This window comes from Gigantopelta aegis, chromosome 10, assembly GCF_016097555.1.
Source record: "Gigantopelta aegis isolate Gae_Host chromosome 10, Gae_host_genome, whole genome shotgun sequence".
Taxonomy (NCBI): domain Eukaryota; kingdom Metazoa; phylum Mollusca; class Gastropoda; order Neomphalida; family Peltospiridae; genus Gigantopelta; species Gigantopelta aegis.
This window is the reverse complement of record NC_054708.1, coordinates 81,738,499-81,758,921: the sequence shown is the minus strand read 5'-3', so window position 1 is coordinate 81,758,921 and position 20,423 is coordinate 81,738,499. Positions and strand designations below refer to the sequence as shown.

General features: G+C 35.4%; 1 protein-coding gene across 7 annotated transcripts in view; it reads left to right on the top strand.

The window, feature by feature from the left end:
- LOC121384325 (myoferlin-like) overlaps positions 1–20,423 on the top strand; it is a 175,859-nt gene that overhangs the window by 61,529 nt on the left and 93,907 nt on the right. For 4 of the 7 annotated variants that reach the window (XM_041514666.1, XM_041514669.1, XM_041514665.1 and 1 more), the window contains exons 7-14: positions 8,372–8,566; positions 10,341–10,391; positions 10,962–11,108; positions 11,428–11,471; positions 12,379–12,461; positions 13,239–13,342; positions 13,794–13,862; positions 14,526–14,569. In XM_041514666.1, the coding sequence (XP_041370600.1) occupies positions 8,372–8,566; positions 10,341–10,391; positions 10,962–11,108; positions 11,428–11,471; positions 12,379–12,461; positions 13,239–13,342; positions 13,794–13,862; positions 14,526–14,569 (737 nt within the window). Of the gene's footprint in view, positions 1–2,415; positions 2,499–3,350; positions 4,011–8,371; positions 8,567–10,340; positions 10,392–10,961; positions 11,109–11,427; positions 11,472–12,378; positions 12,462–13,238; positions 13,343–13,793; positions 13,863–14,525; positions 14,570–18,924; positions 19,002–20,423 lie in introns of those variants that run through there. The other 3 variants (XM_041514667.1, XM_041514671.1, XM_041514670.1) reach the window with 3 other exon arrangements.

Genomic DNA, 20,423 nt, shown 5'->3' with positions numbered 1-20,423 from the left:
GAAATTTGAATATGTCATAATCTGAAAGTGGGACATAGCCCAGTGGTAAAGCATTCACTTGATGTGCGGTCGGTCTGGGATCGATCCCCATTGGTCATCCCATTGGACTATTTCTCATTCCAGCCATTGCACCATGTCTGGTATATCTAAGGTGATGGTATGTGCTATCCTGTCTCTGGGATGGTGTATATAAAAGATACCTTGCTACTAATGAAAAAATGTAGCAGGTTTCCTAAGACTGTATGTCAAAATTACCAAATGTTTGACATCCAATAGCCGATGATTAATAATGGAAATAGTTATAACAATAATGAAATAGTTATAATAATTATGGAAATAGTTATAATAATAATAATAATGGAAATAGTTATAACCATAATGAAAATTTGAATTGGTTATAATCTATTTACTGTATTATAACTAGTAATGAGTTAACAAACACTGTTAGGAGGGATCTGGGTTACAGAGGTTTAAGCTTACTTGAATCCATGCAGCATGTAGATCTCTAAGTGCTTCCCACTCTCTGTTTTAACATTTATATAGTACGTTTTTCATATGTATCAACGGTCATGGTATGTGCTATCCTGTTTATGGGATGGTGCATATAAAAGATCCCTTGCTACTAATGGAATAATGTAACGGGTTTCCTCTCTTAGACTATATGTCAAAATTACCAAATGTTTGACATCCAATAGCTGATGATTAATAAATCAGTGTGCTCTAGTAGTGTCATTAAACAAACACTTTTTTCTTCTTTTTTTCATAAAGTATGTTTAACATTTTTCATTAACACCTCATGCATAAACGAAGTTTACTGGGTACAGATGTTACATTACATGGCAAAGCATTATTTTGTCATTCCTTTGCAAAACGATATCATGTGAATAAGATCGATAACAAATAACGTCATGTAATTTTAAAAGTATTGTGCTTGTCGGGATTGAAAAAAAAAATATTCAGCTGGAAAAAAGATCTATTACAAGTGTGTAACATGTGGCTCTGTGTAGTACAGCATGTGGGTGTTTGTAGGACATATTGTAATTAATTACCGTAATACAAGTGATACTGAATGCACATTCTTTCTGAAATCATTTCCCACCTACGTGTATGTAGGTTAAGCTTATTGTTGATGAAATACACCGAATACTGATGATCATGTCCATATTGGCTGACAATCTGTGCATTTCATTTCTTTTGTGATGGCCGCACCAGTTACCTGTTATGTTCTACCCACATTGCAGATCAATGGCGTAACCAGGAGTTTATATTGGGGGAAGGGAAAGGTGGTTAAAAAGTTTGTTTTGTTTTACAACACCACTAGAGCACATTGATTTATTTATCATCTGCTATTGGATGTCAGACATTTTGTACTTTTGACATATACATGTGAGAAAACATTTTTTCCAATAGTAGCAAGGGAATCTTTTATATGCACCATCACACAGACAAGATAGCACACACCATGGCCTTTGATATACCAGTCATGGTGCACTGTCTGGAGCATGAGGGAAGGGTGTGTGCAACCATATTATCTTTAAACTTGTGTTATGGGCAACAGGAAACTTTTACGGTGGTGGGGGTGAGAGGTGTGACTGGGGGGTGGGCACTGCCCCCGCCCCCTCTGGCTATGCTAGTGTTACAGAGTAATTACATTGTTTCAGAAGAAGGTGCTTAAAGGGTCATTATCATAGCTGTGAGTGCCATACTATGATACATGTCACTGCTATTTGATGTCGGCACTGGTTTTCTCCAGAATCGTGGATGAAAAGAAAGTGAACAGAATGTATCTATAAAAACAACAGCCAGTTCTTAAAACAGTGTGTGCGCAAAACACGTGCACAGTATCTATGACATCATGCATTTAACCGTAGGAGATGGACATAGCCCACTGGTAAACTTCATTGGTGGGTCCATTGGGCTGCATGCAAGTTTCTCATTCCAGCAGTTATTAAAACAGTATGTGTGCAAAATATGTGCACAATAATTATGACATCATAGATTTAACCTTAGAGCAGGGACTGGTAAAGTGTTTGCTTGATACATGGCCATCTGACCTAACCTGACTTTAAATGTGATGTTTTATGGACATGTAGTTCAACTACATAACAAAAGCCATGGTATGTACTATCCTGTCTGTGGGACAGTGCATATAAAAGATCCCTTGCTGCTATTCGAAAAGAGTAGCCCATGAAGTGGTGGCAGTTGGTTTCCTATCTCAATATCTGTGTGGTCCTTAACCATATGTCTGACGCCATATAACCGTAAATAAAATGTGTTGAGTGTGTCATTAAATAAAACATTTCCTTCAACTGCATTGTAATATATCTATAGCCAGGTGTTTGAAATAGTAGGCAACGATCGATCACTGTGGTGGATTTTTAAATACCCCAGCTTTAGCACAAGTCATATGTTTGATAAACCGTTGATGTGTTCAGTGACTTTGACAGCACACTGTGCTGTTACATGTAGAGACCACCCACATGTCTAAGAATTTCCAGGTGAGTTAAATACTGTTATTATAACCAATTTGAAACGTTTTTATGATCTCTTTTTGTTCTTACTTTATTGTACAGAAGCGTGCAGATCAATACCGCTGCAACAGGTTCCATCTCTGTGACATTTAGTTTTGTACTGTAACCATTGTACACTTTCCTTCATTGCTGCATCACAATAGCAAACATAATTCATTTAATATACATCCATTGAGAGGAATTTAGCTGTGTTAACAGTCTTTTGTTGTGTTTGATGGTCTGTCGGATAACCACTGCATGAACATATTTTGAACAATATTTGGATATGTGATCTCCGCGTTGAGGCAACATTTTGGATGATTGCCATTAGCGACACTTACTGTTGTTCCATGTGTTACATTAATGTCGCCTTGCTTCAGTAATTAGGGATAATAATAGTTAATTAAGGAGTGATTATGCTGAGAATTACAGTAGCTTGACTCATTCTTGGTGGTTTGATGTTCTAAAACTCGTGACAGTGTTCTCGGATATTGAAGAAATAACCTGTTTTGCTAGAGTATTCGTTCACCTGTTTTCATATAGTTTTCATTATTCTGAGTTTTCTGGTTGTGATCATTGTTATTGGAAAGTAAATGAAAGTTATACATTTTTGATTCCTTTATTGTAAACTATCAACACAGTTTAATTTGGAATGTGATACACAGACTCTTGGGTGTACTAAATCTAAAAACATTTGTTTTTTCCGCAACTGAATGTCCGCATAGTTGATCTTTCTTAACAATAAGTGGATTTTGTGGGATGTAATGTTTACAAACCTGTGAAGCCATTGTTCAACATGTACATGTGAACTACTATGATAAGTGGATTTTTGCTATTCTGTTGGATTATTACTCTGATTTGTTCAGTCTTAACACTACTTGAAAGTGGATGTTACTGGAATATTCAACTTGAAAACAACACCACTATTTCCTGAAGTAGATGTTGTTTGATGCATTCAGGATCGCACTAAACCATTCTGTCAACATTGTAACACAAATGTGTTGATTTACCAACAGCAACTTGTACCAGTCTTTTGTGTTCCATTATGCCAACATAACTACCATGGTTACCCACTATACACAGTCACTCTTATTTCGTTCTGCTTATGACTTCCCTCAAGTATGTGACTGACATTACCAACTTTAAAACAGTTGTTCTTATGACTTCCTAATGTACATGTATGCACCAATGTGTAAAAGATGAGTTTTGGGAAACCAAGTTATTACCAAAGGTGACTGTAAACTATTCATCATGAAGAAGATGTTAAACAAATCTAAAAAAGGGCATGGTGGCAATGGTGGTGAGGGTGGTGGTGGCAGTGGCGATGGCCCCGAGACCCAGCCACTGGTTGGTGAAACCCAGGATGAGGAGGAGCAGAATGTTGTTGAGTTCGATGATGCCGATGACGGGGGAAAGAAGAGAAAGAAGAAAACCTTCGTCCCATCATCGATAAAGAAAAAGCGTGCCTTGCTTGGTGATCACAAACCAATGCATATTCAGGTGTGTGTGTAGGTGCAAATAGTTCATTGTTTAGGAGGAAGTGGGATTTAGCTCAGTTGGTTGAGTACTTGCCTAGGGAGCTTGCTTCGCAGGATCAAACCACCTTGGTGGATCCATTCAATTGACTAGGGGTTTTCTCGTTCCAACCAGTGCACTACAACTGGTCAAAGGCTTTCCTGTCTGGGAAAGTGCATATAAAAGATCCCTTGCTACTAATGGAAAAATGTAACAGGTTTCCTCTGAACATATCAGAATTTAAAAAATTTGACATCTAGTAACTGATGATTAATTAATCAATGTGCTCTAGTGGTGTCATTAAACAAAACAAACTTCATTCAGGAAATGCTTGTGCTGTAGGATCAAACCACCTCAATGCATACATTCTCTGTTTGGGTTTTCTTTATCTCAACATGTGTCCCATGACTGGTATATCAAAACACCATGGTATGTGCTGTCCTGTGGGTGGGAAAGTGCATATAAAAGATCCCTTGCTACTAATGGGAAAAATGTAGTGGGTTTCCTCTCTAAGACGACACAAATGAACAAATGCTTGACATCAATAGCTGATGATTAATAAATAAGTGTCTTCTGGTGATGTCATTTAACAAAACAAACTTTAACTTTTTATTATTTGGCATTTTCCCCTTTCTATCTGGTGCTCCACAACTGGTATATCACAGTATGTTCCGTTGACTACATGTATATTGTGAGAAAGTGCAAGTACAGGTAAAAAAACAAAAACGTGTTGTTTCTGATTGGAAAAGAGTCACTGTAGCATATACATTGTATACAGTAGCAGGTTAAAGGTTAAATAAACACCCCTAGCTCTTGGACTATTTGTTTCATAGCTGAGACCATCTTAAATATGGGTGCTAATTGAATTTGAATGACATCAGTATTCCAATGACGGCACTTTTTATGGCCTTGAAATAACGATTAAGTGGGTTCATGATGTTTCCATTTTGGAACACTGAAAAACACCTTTGTAAAATTGGTATCGAATTTTTTTTTTTTGGAAAATCACTAAAGCACCTAACTATGTTTGACGGGAATCTTGTATTTACAAAATTATACTTTTTATGGTGACATATGGTATATTTATCATTTACGAAGCCAAAACAAAGGTGCAAAAAGTGACTGTCATCGATCTTAGATGATATACATGTATAAAGTATTAGTATCGGACTTAATGGTGGCACTGACGGCAATTGCCGTTGTTGAGACACAAATTGCCATAGATAAAGAGCATCACCGATGTCACTTTAGTGTCGTCGATAAAGCTCCTGAACAATGGTGAAATGTATACAACTGGTGTACATTATCTGCCAATATTTAACATTTGCAGGTTTAAAAAATGTCTACATATAACAAGATAGCCTTTCAGTCGGGTTTATTTGCTGCAAATGTCACTTTTAAAAAAATTGCCATAGGCAGACTCAAAATTGCCGTCGGTGGACTGTTTGACCCATTGCAATCCTTTTAAAAATTGCCGTGGGAGACAAATTCTTAAGTTCGAGCCCTGCAATTATTGTCTCAAAAGTATTGTCTCAAAATTATTGTCTGAAGTAAAAAGGAGAGATATAAGTATTACTACTCCGATGGTCATGGAGGCTGTGATGGCAACAGGTTTAGTGTTGAAATTTAACATATTAACGTTTCATGTTTAGATTAGTTTCTCACAAACTTAAGTCCTAGTTCTTTGAAACTTGGTTTATAGTTGCATCTTTGGATGTTTATCATAGTGTACTGGAATTTTTTTTATGGTAGATGAGACATTTAATTCTTGCTATTTGTATTATTTTATAAATATATTTGTTATTACAGTTAATTACCTAGCATACAGAATGACCGATTGATGTGTGTTGACAATTTTTTATATTTTACCAATATCACCCAAACTGGGCCTCTGTGAATTACTACCGGTAGTATGTATTGTATGTCATCAGCATCAGACGTGGTTATATATCACATTCCTGGCATTCTATAATACTAGTCTAGCTACATATAAGTATTTACTTAAATACAGAAGCATTCACATGTCTTTAAGGGACATACCCTAGTTTTTAAACACTAAGGCATATTTGTTACTATTGGAACCATTTTTGATAACTGAAATCATACTTTACTTAGATTGTATTGTTTAGATTATCCATTTCTCCAGATTCAAAGTGTTTTTGGTTATCCTGGTTTTTCTAATATCACAAAATGCATTTTTCATATTTTTAAAAACGCATGTGCATCTAAGAAGTAACAGTTATGGAGTCGAGTTTTAGTCTATTTTTAGAGGATATTTTACCTATTCAAAGTCACGGCTACACTCAATTGTAACTTTATCCAAATATGTTATAGGTTTGTAGATTAACTAAACATAGTGTTAATTTTCACGGGTTGAAACTAGGGTCTATCCCTTTAATATATGGAGTTGGTTAAAAAGAATATAGATGCGGTATGCCCACCCCATGTCAACAGCCCTTAGTTCAGTCCAATCGCCAAGAATATTGTAAACAGCACAGCATTTGAATTGTTTACCCCACTTCTCAGCACATTGTTGAGAAGTATAATTGCCACAGCTGTTACTTGTATAATTGTTAAACTGTTATTGATCAGGCATAACAGCTGTCCTATATTATTTACAGTGTAGTACAGCTTGGTGCACTGCATAGAAATGTGAAGTATCAATACATATCAAACACAGGAAGTGCATATAAACAATCCCTTACTGCTTCATCAGCAGTTCCCTATATGGTGACAACAAGTCCTCCCCCCTCCTCTCTCTCTCTCTCTCTCTCTCTCTCTCTCTCTCTCTCTCTCTCTCTCTCTCTCTCTCTCTCTCTCTCTCTCTCTCTCTCTCTCTCTCTCCTCTCTCTCCTGTTTTTGTATATCTCCTTCTTCCTCTCTCTCTCTCTCTCTCTCTCTCTCTCTCTCTCTCTCTCTCTCTCTCTCTCTCTCTCTCTCTCTCTCTGTCTCTCTCTCTCTGTCTCTCTCTCTCTCTCTCTCTCTCTCTCTCTCTCTCTCTCTCTCTCTCTCTCTCTCTCTCTCTCTCTCTCTCTCTCTATCTCTCTCTGGGCCTCTCTCTCTCTCTCTCTGTCTCTCTCTCTCTCTCCTCTCTCTCTCTCTCTCTCTCTCTCTCTCTCTCTCTCTCTCTCTCTTAAGTGTCAAAATAACCATATGTTTGACACCAAATAACAGTGATTTAATTCAATATTAGGTGGTGTTACTCTTTTTGTGCCTCAGCTGGAATGAACTGAGCTTTTTCGTGATGTCATAATAATAGTGATGCACAACATGCTGTCACATCTACAACATAATTAAATTAACTGCGCTATGTAAGGATTCAACTAACAGTCCTTTCCTTTCAACATATACTGATAAATTATGATGTCATTTAATATTATGCATGTTATTGATGTGTAATTTTTACTACTAAAAATTACAAAACAAAATGTTAATCCTAACAAAGTCAGTAATTTGCTAATGCCTAAAACTAAATTGTGTGTTTCTGGGAATGTTCTGATAAACAGTACATAAAAAAACCTAACAATTGTGGTTGGCCCTTTCTTCTAGGTACGATGAGATTCCTGGAATTGGGGTGGGACGTAGCCCAGTGGTAAAGCGCTCGCTCGATGCGCTGTCGGTCTGGGATCGATCCCCGTTAATGGGCCCATTGGGCTATTTCTTGTTCCAGTCAGTGCACCATGACTGGTATATCAAAGGCTGTGGTATGTACTACCCTGTTTGTGGGATGGTACATATAAAAGATCCCTTGCTGCTAATCGAAAAGAGTAGCCCATGAAGTAGCAACAGCGGGTTTCCTCTCTCAATAACTGTATCATCCTTAACCATATGTCTGATGCCATATAGCCGTAAATAAAATGTGTGAGTGCATCGTTAAGTAAAATATTTCCTCTTCCTATTTCTTCATAGAATCCCAAAAGAAATTTTTTAAGCCTAAGGGCATCACTGTGAGGATGGGACGGACATGTTTTGACAGGAGTATATTACTAAATATGAATGCAGGGCTTTTCCTGTTCCATCCGGTAGTTCACAACTAGTGTCATTAAGGGTTATTCTGTCTGTATGAATGAAAGTCTAGAATTGAATTGTATTATACATATGTAACTGGTATGTTTCAAATTTAATTATTTCTTTGACACCTAATAGCCAGTGCATTTTTCGTGTAGTGGTGTCGGGAAATATTCATTCATTCACTCACTCACTCACTCACTCACTCACTCACTCACTCACTCACTCACTCACTCACTCACTCACTCACTCACTCACTCATTCATTCATTGTCTCATTAATTCATTTCAATTAATTTGGATTCTTTAACATTGTATTTTCCATCTCTGTGTTTTCAGATTCGAATACGGGTTATTCAAGCTCGCCAGCTTCTTGGTGCCAATATCCAGCCAATAGCCAAAGTGACGGTTTTCAACCAGACCCACCAGACTCGTGTGAAGAAGTCGACAAACAGTCCATTCTGGAATGAGGCGTTTTTCTTCAACTTCCACACCTCTCCCGCAGAACTCTTTGATGAACTCATTGAGTTTCAGGTAAGCAGCACACAACAATGGTTCTGCATTTCGGTAGAGCATTACCGAAAAACAGTTGGTTTTGAGGTTGCGATTTTTTTTTATCCCAAACAGTGGTCTACAACTGGTGTATCAAGGCCATGGTATATGCTGTCCTGTTTGTGGAAAAGTACATATATATTTTTGGCTACTAATTGAAGATTATACTCTAAAGACTGTCAGAATTTAAAAATAAAATTGACATCCCATGGTTAGTGATTTAATGAATGTACTTTATCAAACATTAAACAAAGTTATAGACTCATTAAACAAACCTCATAGGGCTGTGCAGTGATAATTTAATTCGTAATCTAGAACAGTCTTTAAAAATCTTTATCAATATATACTAAAAGGCAAAAGTTATTGTGACACACAAAAGACAAAGATAATTAATGATAAGTTTTTACTGCCATGTATGAAACGTTATAATATGGAAAAAGAAATGTCCAAAGGTATGAAAACGAGCAATAGTCCATGAAAAGGGCACATATGCCATATACAAATGATCCACATCACTAGAGGCGTCCAGAGCGAAGTTCACACAGTCAGTAGCGAGTGTGTCCACCTTGAGCATTGATACAGGCCTGGCACCGTCGTCTCATTGAGGCCACTAAACGCTAGAGAAAGGGATGGTACGGGCTGTGAGGGTTGCTGGCTGGAACCTGTTTCGCAGATGCGTGGTTCAGATCCATGTGTCTTGGCAAGGGGTTGTCATGGGTGGTCGGCCACTACGGGGATGGTCCCTGACCTGGTTGTTTTGTTTTGTGCCATATGGTGTTTCTGTGGATGTTGAATTGACATGCAACATCACGTTGCGAGATCCCAGATTCAAGCGTCCCTATGACTCACCATCTGTCATTTTCACTGAGGCGTGGCATGACGAAATTGCATCAAATAGTTCACTGATGGTGGTTTTTTTACTTCTGGACTACTGAAGGCTGCACAGAGTGGCAATGATTTACAACTGAATGTGTGACCTTTTATAGTGAACACTGGACAGTTTTTCTCCTGAATATTCCATATTTCTTGCACAAAGCATGCAATTGCTGCAACAACTGCTTGGTTGCATTTCTTTGAGCTGTTTCATGCAAAAAAAATCTGGTTTATTACTCCAAACAATCCATGTAACAATAACTTTTGCCTTTGAGTATAGAGGTACTAGACTTTTCCACCCTGAGATCTTAATGGGACTATCCTTGATTTGTACATGTAGCAAATTTAAAACATTTTCAGCAATAGAAATATTTTTACATTATTAAAATTACATTTACTTGCTTAGAATATAAATATCTCTATAACCAATGCATTTTTGGACACTGTATAATGTTTTGTAGATTCTCAATTCTTGTCTAAAATAATTTCATAAGTACAAGTTTCTTATTTTTTCCAACAGCCAAATAAAACATGTTGTGGTAAGATTGTGTTTTAAAAAACAAGAAAAGCAGAATGTGTGTTTACTTTGATGGGGGAACAAATGGAAGTTGAATAATAAGAATCACTCAATACACATATATATATACAACCATAAACTCTTGCAGATAGCAAGCATAGAAAATCCAAAACCTTTCTTGTAGTTGATCTACTCTATTGGTGGTCGGGAAGTTACCATATTTATTCCTTATAAAACAGATTATGTTATGTCAATGTTAACAGTTTCCAAATGTGGTTTGCTACTACAGAATTTAAAATGAAAAGTATTTGAACGTTAGAGATTTAATGTTTCTATTATTTTTTTGTTATCTTTTTACTATTTCAGGTTCACAATGCGAAGACATTTAGGTCAGATGCTTTGATAGGATCATTCAAGGTAAGAAATCACTGAACTGATTGGATTGAATGTTTTAAATCTGTTTCTACTCTTCTTTATCATCAGCTGTTAAATTTTTACACCATCTAGAAATACTAAGTCTTATGTTTGCAGTATTAATGAACAGTATATCTTTGAGGGTTGTATCCACTTGTTAGGAAAATGAGAGTAGTCTATTAATTTACACTCAATAAGACAACTTGCTCATATAAAATGATGTCATCAAATATGACGTTCCCTGATGATGTAATTTTTACATTCATCGAGAAATGAACAAACTCCCGTTGCTATGTTTAGACCAATGGGATGATGTTATGTTGTAATGGAAATTTATTATTCATTCATTAAAACTTAAAAGATCCTTTGAGGAAAAAGAAAAATGTAGTGGGTTTCTTCTCCGTCTATGTCTAATCAATGTGCTCTACAAGCAGTGTTGTTAACCAAAACAAATATTTTGGCATCAAGTTAAAGTTTGAGAAACTAAAATCCAAAACCTAGTTTGAAATGAATTTTAAAAAATTATTTTGTATCATTTCTAATTATTGCTTTTTTTTATTTCTATTATTTCAGTTTGACATTGGTTTAGTATACGATGAGCCCAATCATGCATTCATCAACAAATGGCTTTTACTTAGTGATGCAGAGGACACAATGGCAGGTGCCAAAGGATATCTCAAGATCTGTGCTGTCGTGCTGGGGCCTGGAGATGAGGCACCGGTGAGTTTAATTTGTTAATTATCAGGGGAGGTAACCCATGAAAGGATATCTCAAGATCTGTGCTGTCGTGCTGGGGCCTGGAGATGAGGTACCGGTGAGTTTAATGTTTATTATCAGGGGAGGTAACCCATCAGAGAATACCTCAAGATGTTTTGGTGTAGATGGATTTTCCAGTACATGTGATATTTTGTAGAATAGGAAATCATTTGGAATTTCATCATCATCATCATCAGTCGTCAATAATAATCAGTTTGCAACGTCTGATCATTTAGCATTTGTTGTTGTAATTTCTCTAACTCTGATTTATGCTTTTTTCCAGAGTATCAAGAGTGGAGCACAAGACGAGGAGGAGGACATTGAAAGGTTGGTGTTGATAACCGTAAACAATTCTTCTTGGTTCAGTGTCCATCTTGTATCTGTGCTTAACAGATATTTGGATAAATCTCGGCGTCTGTGTGTGTACATGCGTGTGTGTGTGTGTGTGTGCATGTGCGTGCATGCGTGTGCGTGCGTGCGTGTGTGTGCGTGCGTGTGTGTGTGCATGCGTGTGTGTGTGTGCATGTGCGTGCATGCGTGTGCGTGCGTGCGTGTGTGTGCGTGCGTGTGTGTCTGTGCATGTGCGTGCGTGCGTGCGTGCGTGTGTGTGTGTGTGTGTGCACAGACCTGACCCTTTAAGAGGAGCTTTCACTCACTCCACATCACTACCCTGAGACTACTAGGAAAATAATTCTTAACTCCCCTTAGTATGTGGATTTATATGATATCAATGTGGTGATATTTTAAATGGCTCCCCATAATCTAAGACTGGGGAGTAATTAATCACTCACTTCAATTTTTTCATGGATAAGTCTGCACTTGTGTGTGTACACATGATTATGCCACTGTGAGTTTGTCTGTTGTATACTTGGTTATTTGTGGAAGCTTTTAAAAATGTGTGCATTTTCTACAATACATGTGTATAAAATTATACCTGATTTGTAATTTGTATGTATGACCTGTTTAAAAAATTAATATTTAAATGTTTTTGTTTTATGAATACAAATATGTTTATTTGGATTGCCGATCATTTCACAGCATGTTCCACACACATAAATTTGAGTAATTTGCTGTCAGTTTAGTAATTTGTTGTGTGCAAATGTGTGTATCTCTGTCTGTTTGCCTTTATGTCTGTCTGTCTATCTGTCTGTCTGTCTGTGTCTGTATTTGTAACAAATAGATTTATCTGTTGAAATCCTCTGATTATATCGATGTATCCTCTGTGTGTTTCCAGCAATCTGCTGCGACCGGCCGGTGTTCAGCTGCGTCCTGCGACATTCAAACTTCGACTGTACCGAGCTGAAGACATTCCCAGGAGTAAGACACAACACCTTCAGTTACACAGTCATAACTATTCCAACCTCATTCTTTTGGATGTCACATTGTATACCTATTCAGGCATGAAAATAAGTCCAAAATGATCGTTCAGGTTACCAGGGGTTACCACATGCCAAGAAAGTCCAGTATAGTACTCAAATGTTTTCTACAAAGTGTTATAAAACAACAGCTCCACCACCTACATGTAAATGACACCAGACACTATGATTGTTTTGATACCCTGCTATTACTTAACCTAATGTTACATATACTGTATGAATGTGATCACATTTCAAGAGTCCTATTAACACATTTTGATAAACTATTAGTTATTTCCCCTTTGAATTAAACATGGCAAGGCCATGTTTTATATATCATTAAATACTTTTCTCCTGTACATTGTTTTTTTAGGTAAATAAATTAAACAAAGCTTAAAGTTAAGAATAAAATGATTCCAAACCTTTTCAACTCCACAATGTCTCTACATTTCAAGGTTTTTTTAGGGTCATACCTAGTCGAAAATGATTGGGGGGAGTAGGAAGAAGGCAGTAAAAAAGAAATATCTGCTAGAAAAAAAGTACTTTGATACTAGAAAGAGCATTTTGTGTGTGGACCCCTACCCCCCCCCCCCCCCCAATTAGGCTTGGACCTTGTTTACTGTCCCAAGTTATTTTTCATGGACCTTTGTTTATTGTCCGAGTTGTTTTAAATGGACCTTTGTTTACTGTCCGAATTGTTTTTCATGGACCTTTGTTTACTGTCTGAGTTGTTTTTCAGTGGACTCTGCTTTCATGGAAGGTGTGAAAAAAGTGTTCAACATTGGAGAAGAGCAAAAAGAATTGGTCGACCCATACTTCGTGTTTTCCTTTGCTGGCAAAGAGGTTTGTAGATGGTGCACTAGACACATTAGCAAACAAAACATTTTAGTTGATGAAACTAAAGTAGTTCCTGTATTCAGTAACTGGTATTAGGTATGATTGTTTGTTCCTGTACTGTTAGAATCAAACTTCAGTGTTATTTATGGTACTTTGGTTGAATTTTAATATTAGCATTATTTCCAATGCTGTGATTGGTTAAATTTGAATAGAGGCATTATTTCAAGTCTTGTGATTGGTTGAATTGAACATTGGTATCATTTTCAGTTCCGTGATTGGTTGCATTTGAATATTGGTATTATTTCCTGTGCTGTGATAGGTTGAATGTGAATTTTATTTCTTATACTGTATTTGGTTGAAATGAATATCAATGTTATTTTCTATACTGTGGGTTTCCGACCCCCCTATGGTGTGTTATTTTGAGTATAGTTTTAGTCTGTTTGCTGTGTTATTTCAGGTGAAATCACGAATCATGTATTGCTGTGATCATCCTGAATGGAATCAGGAACTCCGACTTGGCTTGCAGGTAAAATGCAAAACATTTACAGAATGAGTATTCTTATAATTTTATAAAACACAAAACAACCAGTGGTGTAGCGAAGTGGGGGGGTGGGGTTGGGGGGGGGTGGTGGGTGGGGGATGGGGGGATGGGGTGGGGCAGGTGGTGGGGGGTAGGGGGGGGAGCCATGGCTCCCATTCAAACCTTTTGTTTTTTTAAACTAATAAGTTTATAAAATCATACAATACAGTACATAGTGTGGGCTGTACCCCCACCCCACCCCCCCCCCCCCCCCAAAAAAAAAAAACACACAAAAAACATTTTAATTAGTGGGTTGCGTTTCACCCTTGCAATATAAAATCCTGGCTATGCCAATGCTATTTACCAATAATAAGTGTTAGAAAAACTTACTTAAAATGTCCAGAATGCAACTAAGACTATCTAATTTTAAAGAATGGGTCCTAGCACCATCTTATGTACTCAGTATACCTTGTTTATCTCTCCCTCTTATTATATTATAACACTTTGCTTTAAATAAAACGCATTCCATAAGATTTTCTCTATTTCCCAAAAGTTACATAATTGTTGAATGGCCTCCATTAATATATTTGATTAAATTAAGTCCCAAAAAGAACTTGCATACTGTATGTATTAATGTTACACACCTTAATTTTACACTATTTGTTTCAGTTTCCATCGATGTGTGAACGAATCAAGTTCATGATCCGAGATTGGTAAGTGTCATGGACTACATGTTCTTGTATTGGTTTCTTTCTCTTAGTACTTTGTGATCTTCACGTGGTCACATCTCGGGGTTTGTCTAATCCTGATAAACTCGAGATATAGGTCTTACTTTTCAAACAGCAGCAGCATCAACTTTTACATTTAGCTCCAACAGAAGCTCATTCTGTGATCAATTACTGGGCTTATGGCTTAACTTAAATCAAATATGGCTACAGGGTTTCTGCCAGAGGGTATGGAGGAAACAATTGCATACCCTAATAACTTGTAAATTAATGAATAGATTTTAAATAAATAATTATAGTTTAATGTTTGTCAAAGTGCATGAAATGCAGTGTCCAGTTTCAAAACATTTCAAACCCATAATCATGTAACATGGGTGCTTAAGGTTTGTTTTGGTTTTATTATATACCCTGACTGTTACTTAAGTTTAATCATATACAGTGAATGAATGAATGTTAATGACACCCCAGCACACAAAACAGCCACTGGGTGTCAAACACATATACAGTGATTGCTTGCAGATATTGAGCACTTCTGAGAACTTTAATTTTTATTCCAACACTTTTCAAAATAGTTTTTGAATTTAATTGTAGATCAAATCTTAAAATTTTAAAGCTTGATTATTTTTGGGCACTTTCTATGAATGTTTTATGTACACAATGATTTTCTGTGTTCACCTTTTTTTTAATTTAATATTTAATTTCACAGCATTTAAATTTCTATTATTATTTTTATTATAAGCTTGTTGGTAATTTTTAATGATTGCAGTTTTTTCTTCAGGATCGTTTGACTGAACCACAATAAAGACTGATCACCAGTTGATGTAGATAAAACATAAAATACAACTCAGAATCACTATTACATTAACACACTGCAGTGTATATTCTGTCCCCATAGCATATAGTATATATATGTTAGAATTATCAACAAATCATCCCTATTTCTCTTCAAGAAAAACAGCATCACACATATTTCTATATTTACCCTCAATAAAGGTTGTGTTCCAAGCTATCGTAAAAGTCATTTTGTTTAATCGTCGTTTTTTGAAGAATAATGAGTTAGCAACGAATTCTCTTGTAATTGCTGATGGATTACTCGGCTTACTAATTTGGCTTGTCTAGATTCTGATGCAATGTAACAATGCATTACTTAGGATGTTAAAGTACTCTTGGTAACTATACACATCACTTCCCACGTGATGGCCTATAGTTCATCTTGATTTGGATGGAATGTTATGATGCATTATCCAGATTGTCATGCACTAATATGGATGTAAAACACTCCCAGTAACAACACATATATACAACCAATATTAAGTCTTGGTTATCATGGAATGAAACGGTGCATATCTTGATATTCAGCACTTTGAATGTTTAAAACACTCTTGGTAACTATACATATATCTCCCACCTGACAACCAGTAGTTATTGTACTTTACTGACACAGTACTTGTGAGGGTTGAACACCACCATTTACTTGTGCATGTGTGTTAATGAAATTATCATTTCAAAATAAATAATGTAAAAACATGTCACAGTATCTAAAGACATATTTCACTGTTAGTTTTGTAAAATACAAGTACTCGATAATTGACGATACCAGATCAGTATGATGACAGACATTTCAAGGCAAAACAGTGCTCCATTTTGCTGTTATTCAAGTGACAACTTCAACAGGCAGAGATATTATTGAGTATTAATTGTAACAAAAAGCTTCAGATGTCAACTTGCTGTAGTTACCATCAAAGAAAAATGTGGAAAGGCTTTTTGTAGTGATAGTTTAATGAAGATTTCTTTCTTAAACCAGACTATATGAAGTTGTTACACCACAAAGCAGAAAGTGTTCTGCAATGTTCTAAGGATGATTGATACACATTTACCCCTACGCTACTTCCTGCTTTAGCACTGTCACAGTCCAGGCTAGTCCATATACTATTATACATGTAGCAACCAATAGTTGACATATTAACTAGTTTTTGTTTAGGGCCAATAATTAATCTGACTTCTTTTTGGTGACCAGTAAGAAATGTATTTGACCTATTGACTGCTGTCATGTTAGATGACAAATAGTTACATATTGGACCTAATTATAACTATTTTGTGTTTAGTGACCAATAGTTCATGTTTAGGATTAGTTCCATTAGTTCATGTATTTGATCTATAAACTACTTCCATTAGATGACTTATTGGACTCATAATAAACTACTTCCATTAGATGACTTATTGGACTCATAATAAACTACTTCCATTAGATGACTTATTGGACTCATAATAAACTACTTCCATTAGATGACTTATTGGACTCATAATAAACTACTTCCATTAGATGACTTATTGGACTCATAATAAACTACTTCCATTAGATGACTTATTGGACTCATAATAAACTACTTCCATTAGATGACTTATTGGACTCATAATAAACTATTTCCATTAGATGACTTATTGGACTCATAATAAACTACTTCCATTAGATGACATATTGGACTCATAATAAACTACTTCCATTAGATGACTTATTGGACTCATAATAAACTACTTCCATTAGATGACTTATTGGACTCATAATAAACTACTTCCATTAGATGACTTATTGGACTCATAATAAACTACTTCCATTAGATGACTTATTGGACTCATAATAAACTATTTCCATTAGATGACATATTGGACTCATAATAAACTACTTCCATTAGATGACTTATTGGACTCATAATAAACTACTTCCATTAGATGACTTATTGGACTCATAATAAACTACTTCCATTAGATGACTTATTGAACTCATAATAAACTACTTCCATTAGATGACATATTTGACTCATAATAAACTACTTCCATTAGATGACATATTTGATCTATAAACTACTTCCATTAGATGACATATTTGACTCATAATAAACTACTTCCATTAGATGACATATTTGATCTATAAACTACTTCCATTAGATGACTTATTGGACTCATAATAAACTACTTCCATTAGATGACTTATTGGACTCATAATAAACTACTTCCATTAGATGACTTATTGGACTCATAATAAACTACTTCCATTAGATGACTTATTGGACTCATAATAAACTACTTCCATTAGATGACTTATTGGACTCATAATAAACTACTTCCATTAGATGACTTATTGGACTCATAATAAACTACTTCCATTAGATGACTTATTGGACTCATAATAAACTACTTCCATTAGATGACTTATTGGACTCATAATAAACTACTTCCATTAGATGACTTATTGGACTCATAATAAACTACTTCCATTAGATGACATATTGGACTCATAATAAACTACTTCCATTAGATGACTTATTGGACTCATAATAAACTACTTCCATTAGATGACTTATTGGACTCATAATAAACTACTTCCATTAGATGACTTATTGGACTCATAATAAACTACTTCCATTAGATGACATATTGGACTCATAATAAACTACTTCCATTAGATGACTTATTGGACTCATAATAAACTACTTCCATTAGATGACTTATTGGACTCATAATAAACTACTTCCATTAGATGACTTATTGAACTCATAATAAACTACTTCCATTAGATGACATATTTGACTCATAATAAACTACTTCCATTAGATGACATATTTGATCTATAAACTACTTCCATTAGATTACTTATTTGACTCATAATAAACTACTTCCATTAGATGACATATTTGATCTATAAACTACTTCCATTAGATGACTTATTGGACTCATAATAAACTACTTCCATTAGATGACTTATTGGACTCATAATAAACTACTTCCATTAGATGACTTATTGAACTCATAATAAACTACTTCCATTAGATGACATATTTGACTCATAATAAACTACTTCCATTAGATGACTTATTGAACTCATAATAAACTACTTACATTAGATGACTTATTGAACTCATAATAAACTACTTCCATTAATGACATATTTGACTCATAATAAACTACTTCCATTAGATGACATATTTGATCTATAAACTACTTCCATTAGATTACTTATTTGACTCATAATAAACTACTTCCATTAGATGACATATTTGATCTATAAACTACTTCCATTAGATTACTTATTTGACTCATAATAAACTACTTCCATTAGATGACATATTTGACTCATAATAAACTACTTCCATTAGATGACATATTTGATCTATAAACTACTTCCATTAGATTACTTATTTGACTCATAATAAACTACTTCCATTAGATCACTTATTTGACCCATAAACTACTTCCAATAGTTGATGTATTTGACTTGCACACAACATTGTGTGTGATGACACCAGTTGATGTATTACTACACACTGCTTCCTGTTTGCCTGCAGGGACCGACTCAACAAGGACGATACGATCTGTTCAGGATATCTCAATCTTACTTCTATCTCCGCTCCCGGGGAAATGGGTTTGTTCTCTCTCTTCCATTATCCTGCTGTCGGTTGGCGTAGACTTGTCAGAGATTTCATCATCAAGTTCTTTTGTTTTGATACATCCTTCATTCCTTGTCTGTTCTTGTAGCAATATGAATTACCAACAGAAAAATGCAGTGCTAAATCAGATAAGTCATATCAGAGTTAAGGCATCACCTTTATATAAAGGTGAGAGTCTGAAGTTGGGATTCTGAATAATTAGTAGATTCTAATACCACATTTAAATCTAGTATACGTAACTATATGTATGCTATGGTATGGTAGAAGTTTGATTTGAATCATGGTGTAAAAATCCTTGGCAGGTTTTTTTGTACATGCATGCTACCATGTAATGTAATTGTTGCGACTCATGGTTCAAGTTGTCTACCTTCCTAAACTAACCAGGACACCTCTTTAGATTCCTGATTGTTGTTTAATCCTTCTGAAACCAACAAATATGCTGTTGTGCACCAAAAGTAGTCCATTGGCCAGGGCCAGTCCCTGAACTCCAGTTAATGGACCAACACAAACTGATTTCTCAATGGATTGACACCATTCAGTCCATGGACCAACTCCAGTTCATAGTCCAACACCAGTCCATGGATAAGAAATTGAGAAACAGGTTTCTATATGGTGCTCAACTTTTAATTTTTTTTGTTCCATTCAATGCAATCTTTAGACAGTTATATCACAAACAGCCATGGTTTGCTCAAAACTATTTATGCATAAATATGAAATCTCACTTCCAGATTAACAAAACAAGTTACTATTCTGTTTTAAACTCAAAATAAGCTTTTTTAATGACATAAATAGCTATAATTCTGTCAGCAAACATTTGCTGCAAAACCAAAAACAGACAAGGAATGTACAAAAAGTGATATTACAGTATATAGTAAAAGTAAGCACTGATGATGATGTGCCTATGATAGTGGATGTTATGTGTGTTTGATTTGTCCAGTCATTGTTACTGTGTTCGTTTTTACATAAAGACCATACATGTATTATAACGTACATGTTTCAAATGAAATATATATATCATGTATTGAAGACTATAAAGATTGTTAATCAAAACTGATATGCATTAACAAATTGTACATTTGTCCTTTTTTATATATATAGTTTCTGTATCTTTTTTTATTGTGTGGTGTTGGTGTAATGTTTTTTTTATTTATATCATTCTGTTATAAGATGAAAACATTTTAAATTTGTATTTGCCTGTTAAAGTTTGAAAATCCAAGAAAGTTGTTAATATTTATTTTTTCTTCTGTAATCTAGCTTTCCTGGTCTGGGCAAATCAAACATCACTATAACCAATGTCAGTCCATATTTCTGTCAGTATGAACGTGTTTTGCAGAGTCTGTTCCCTAAATACCTGACACCTCTACCTGTCTGTATTGTTTTTTTGAAATGTTTGCAAT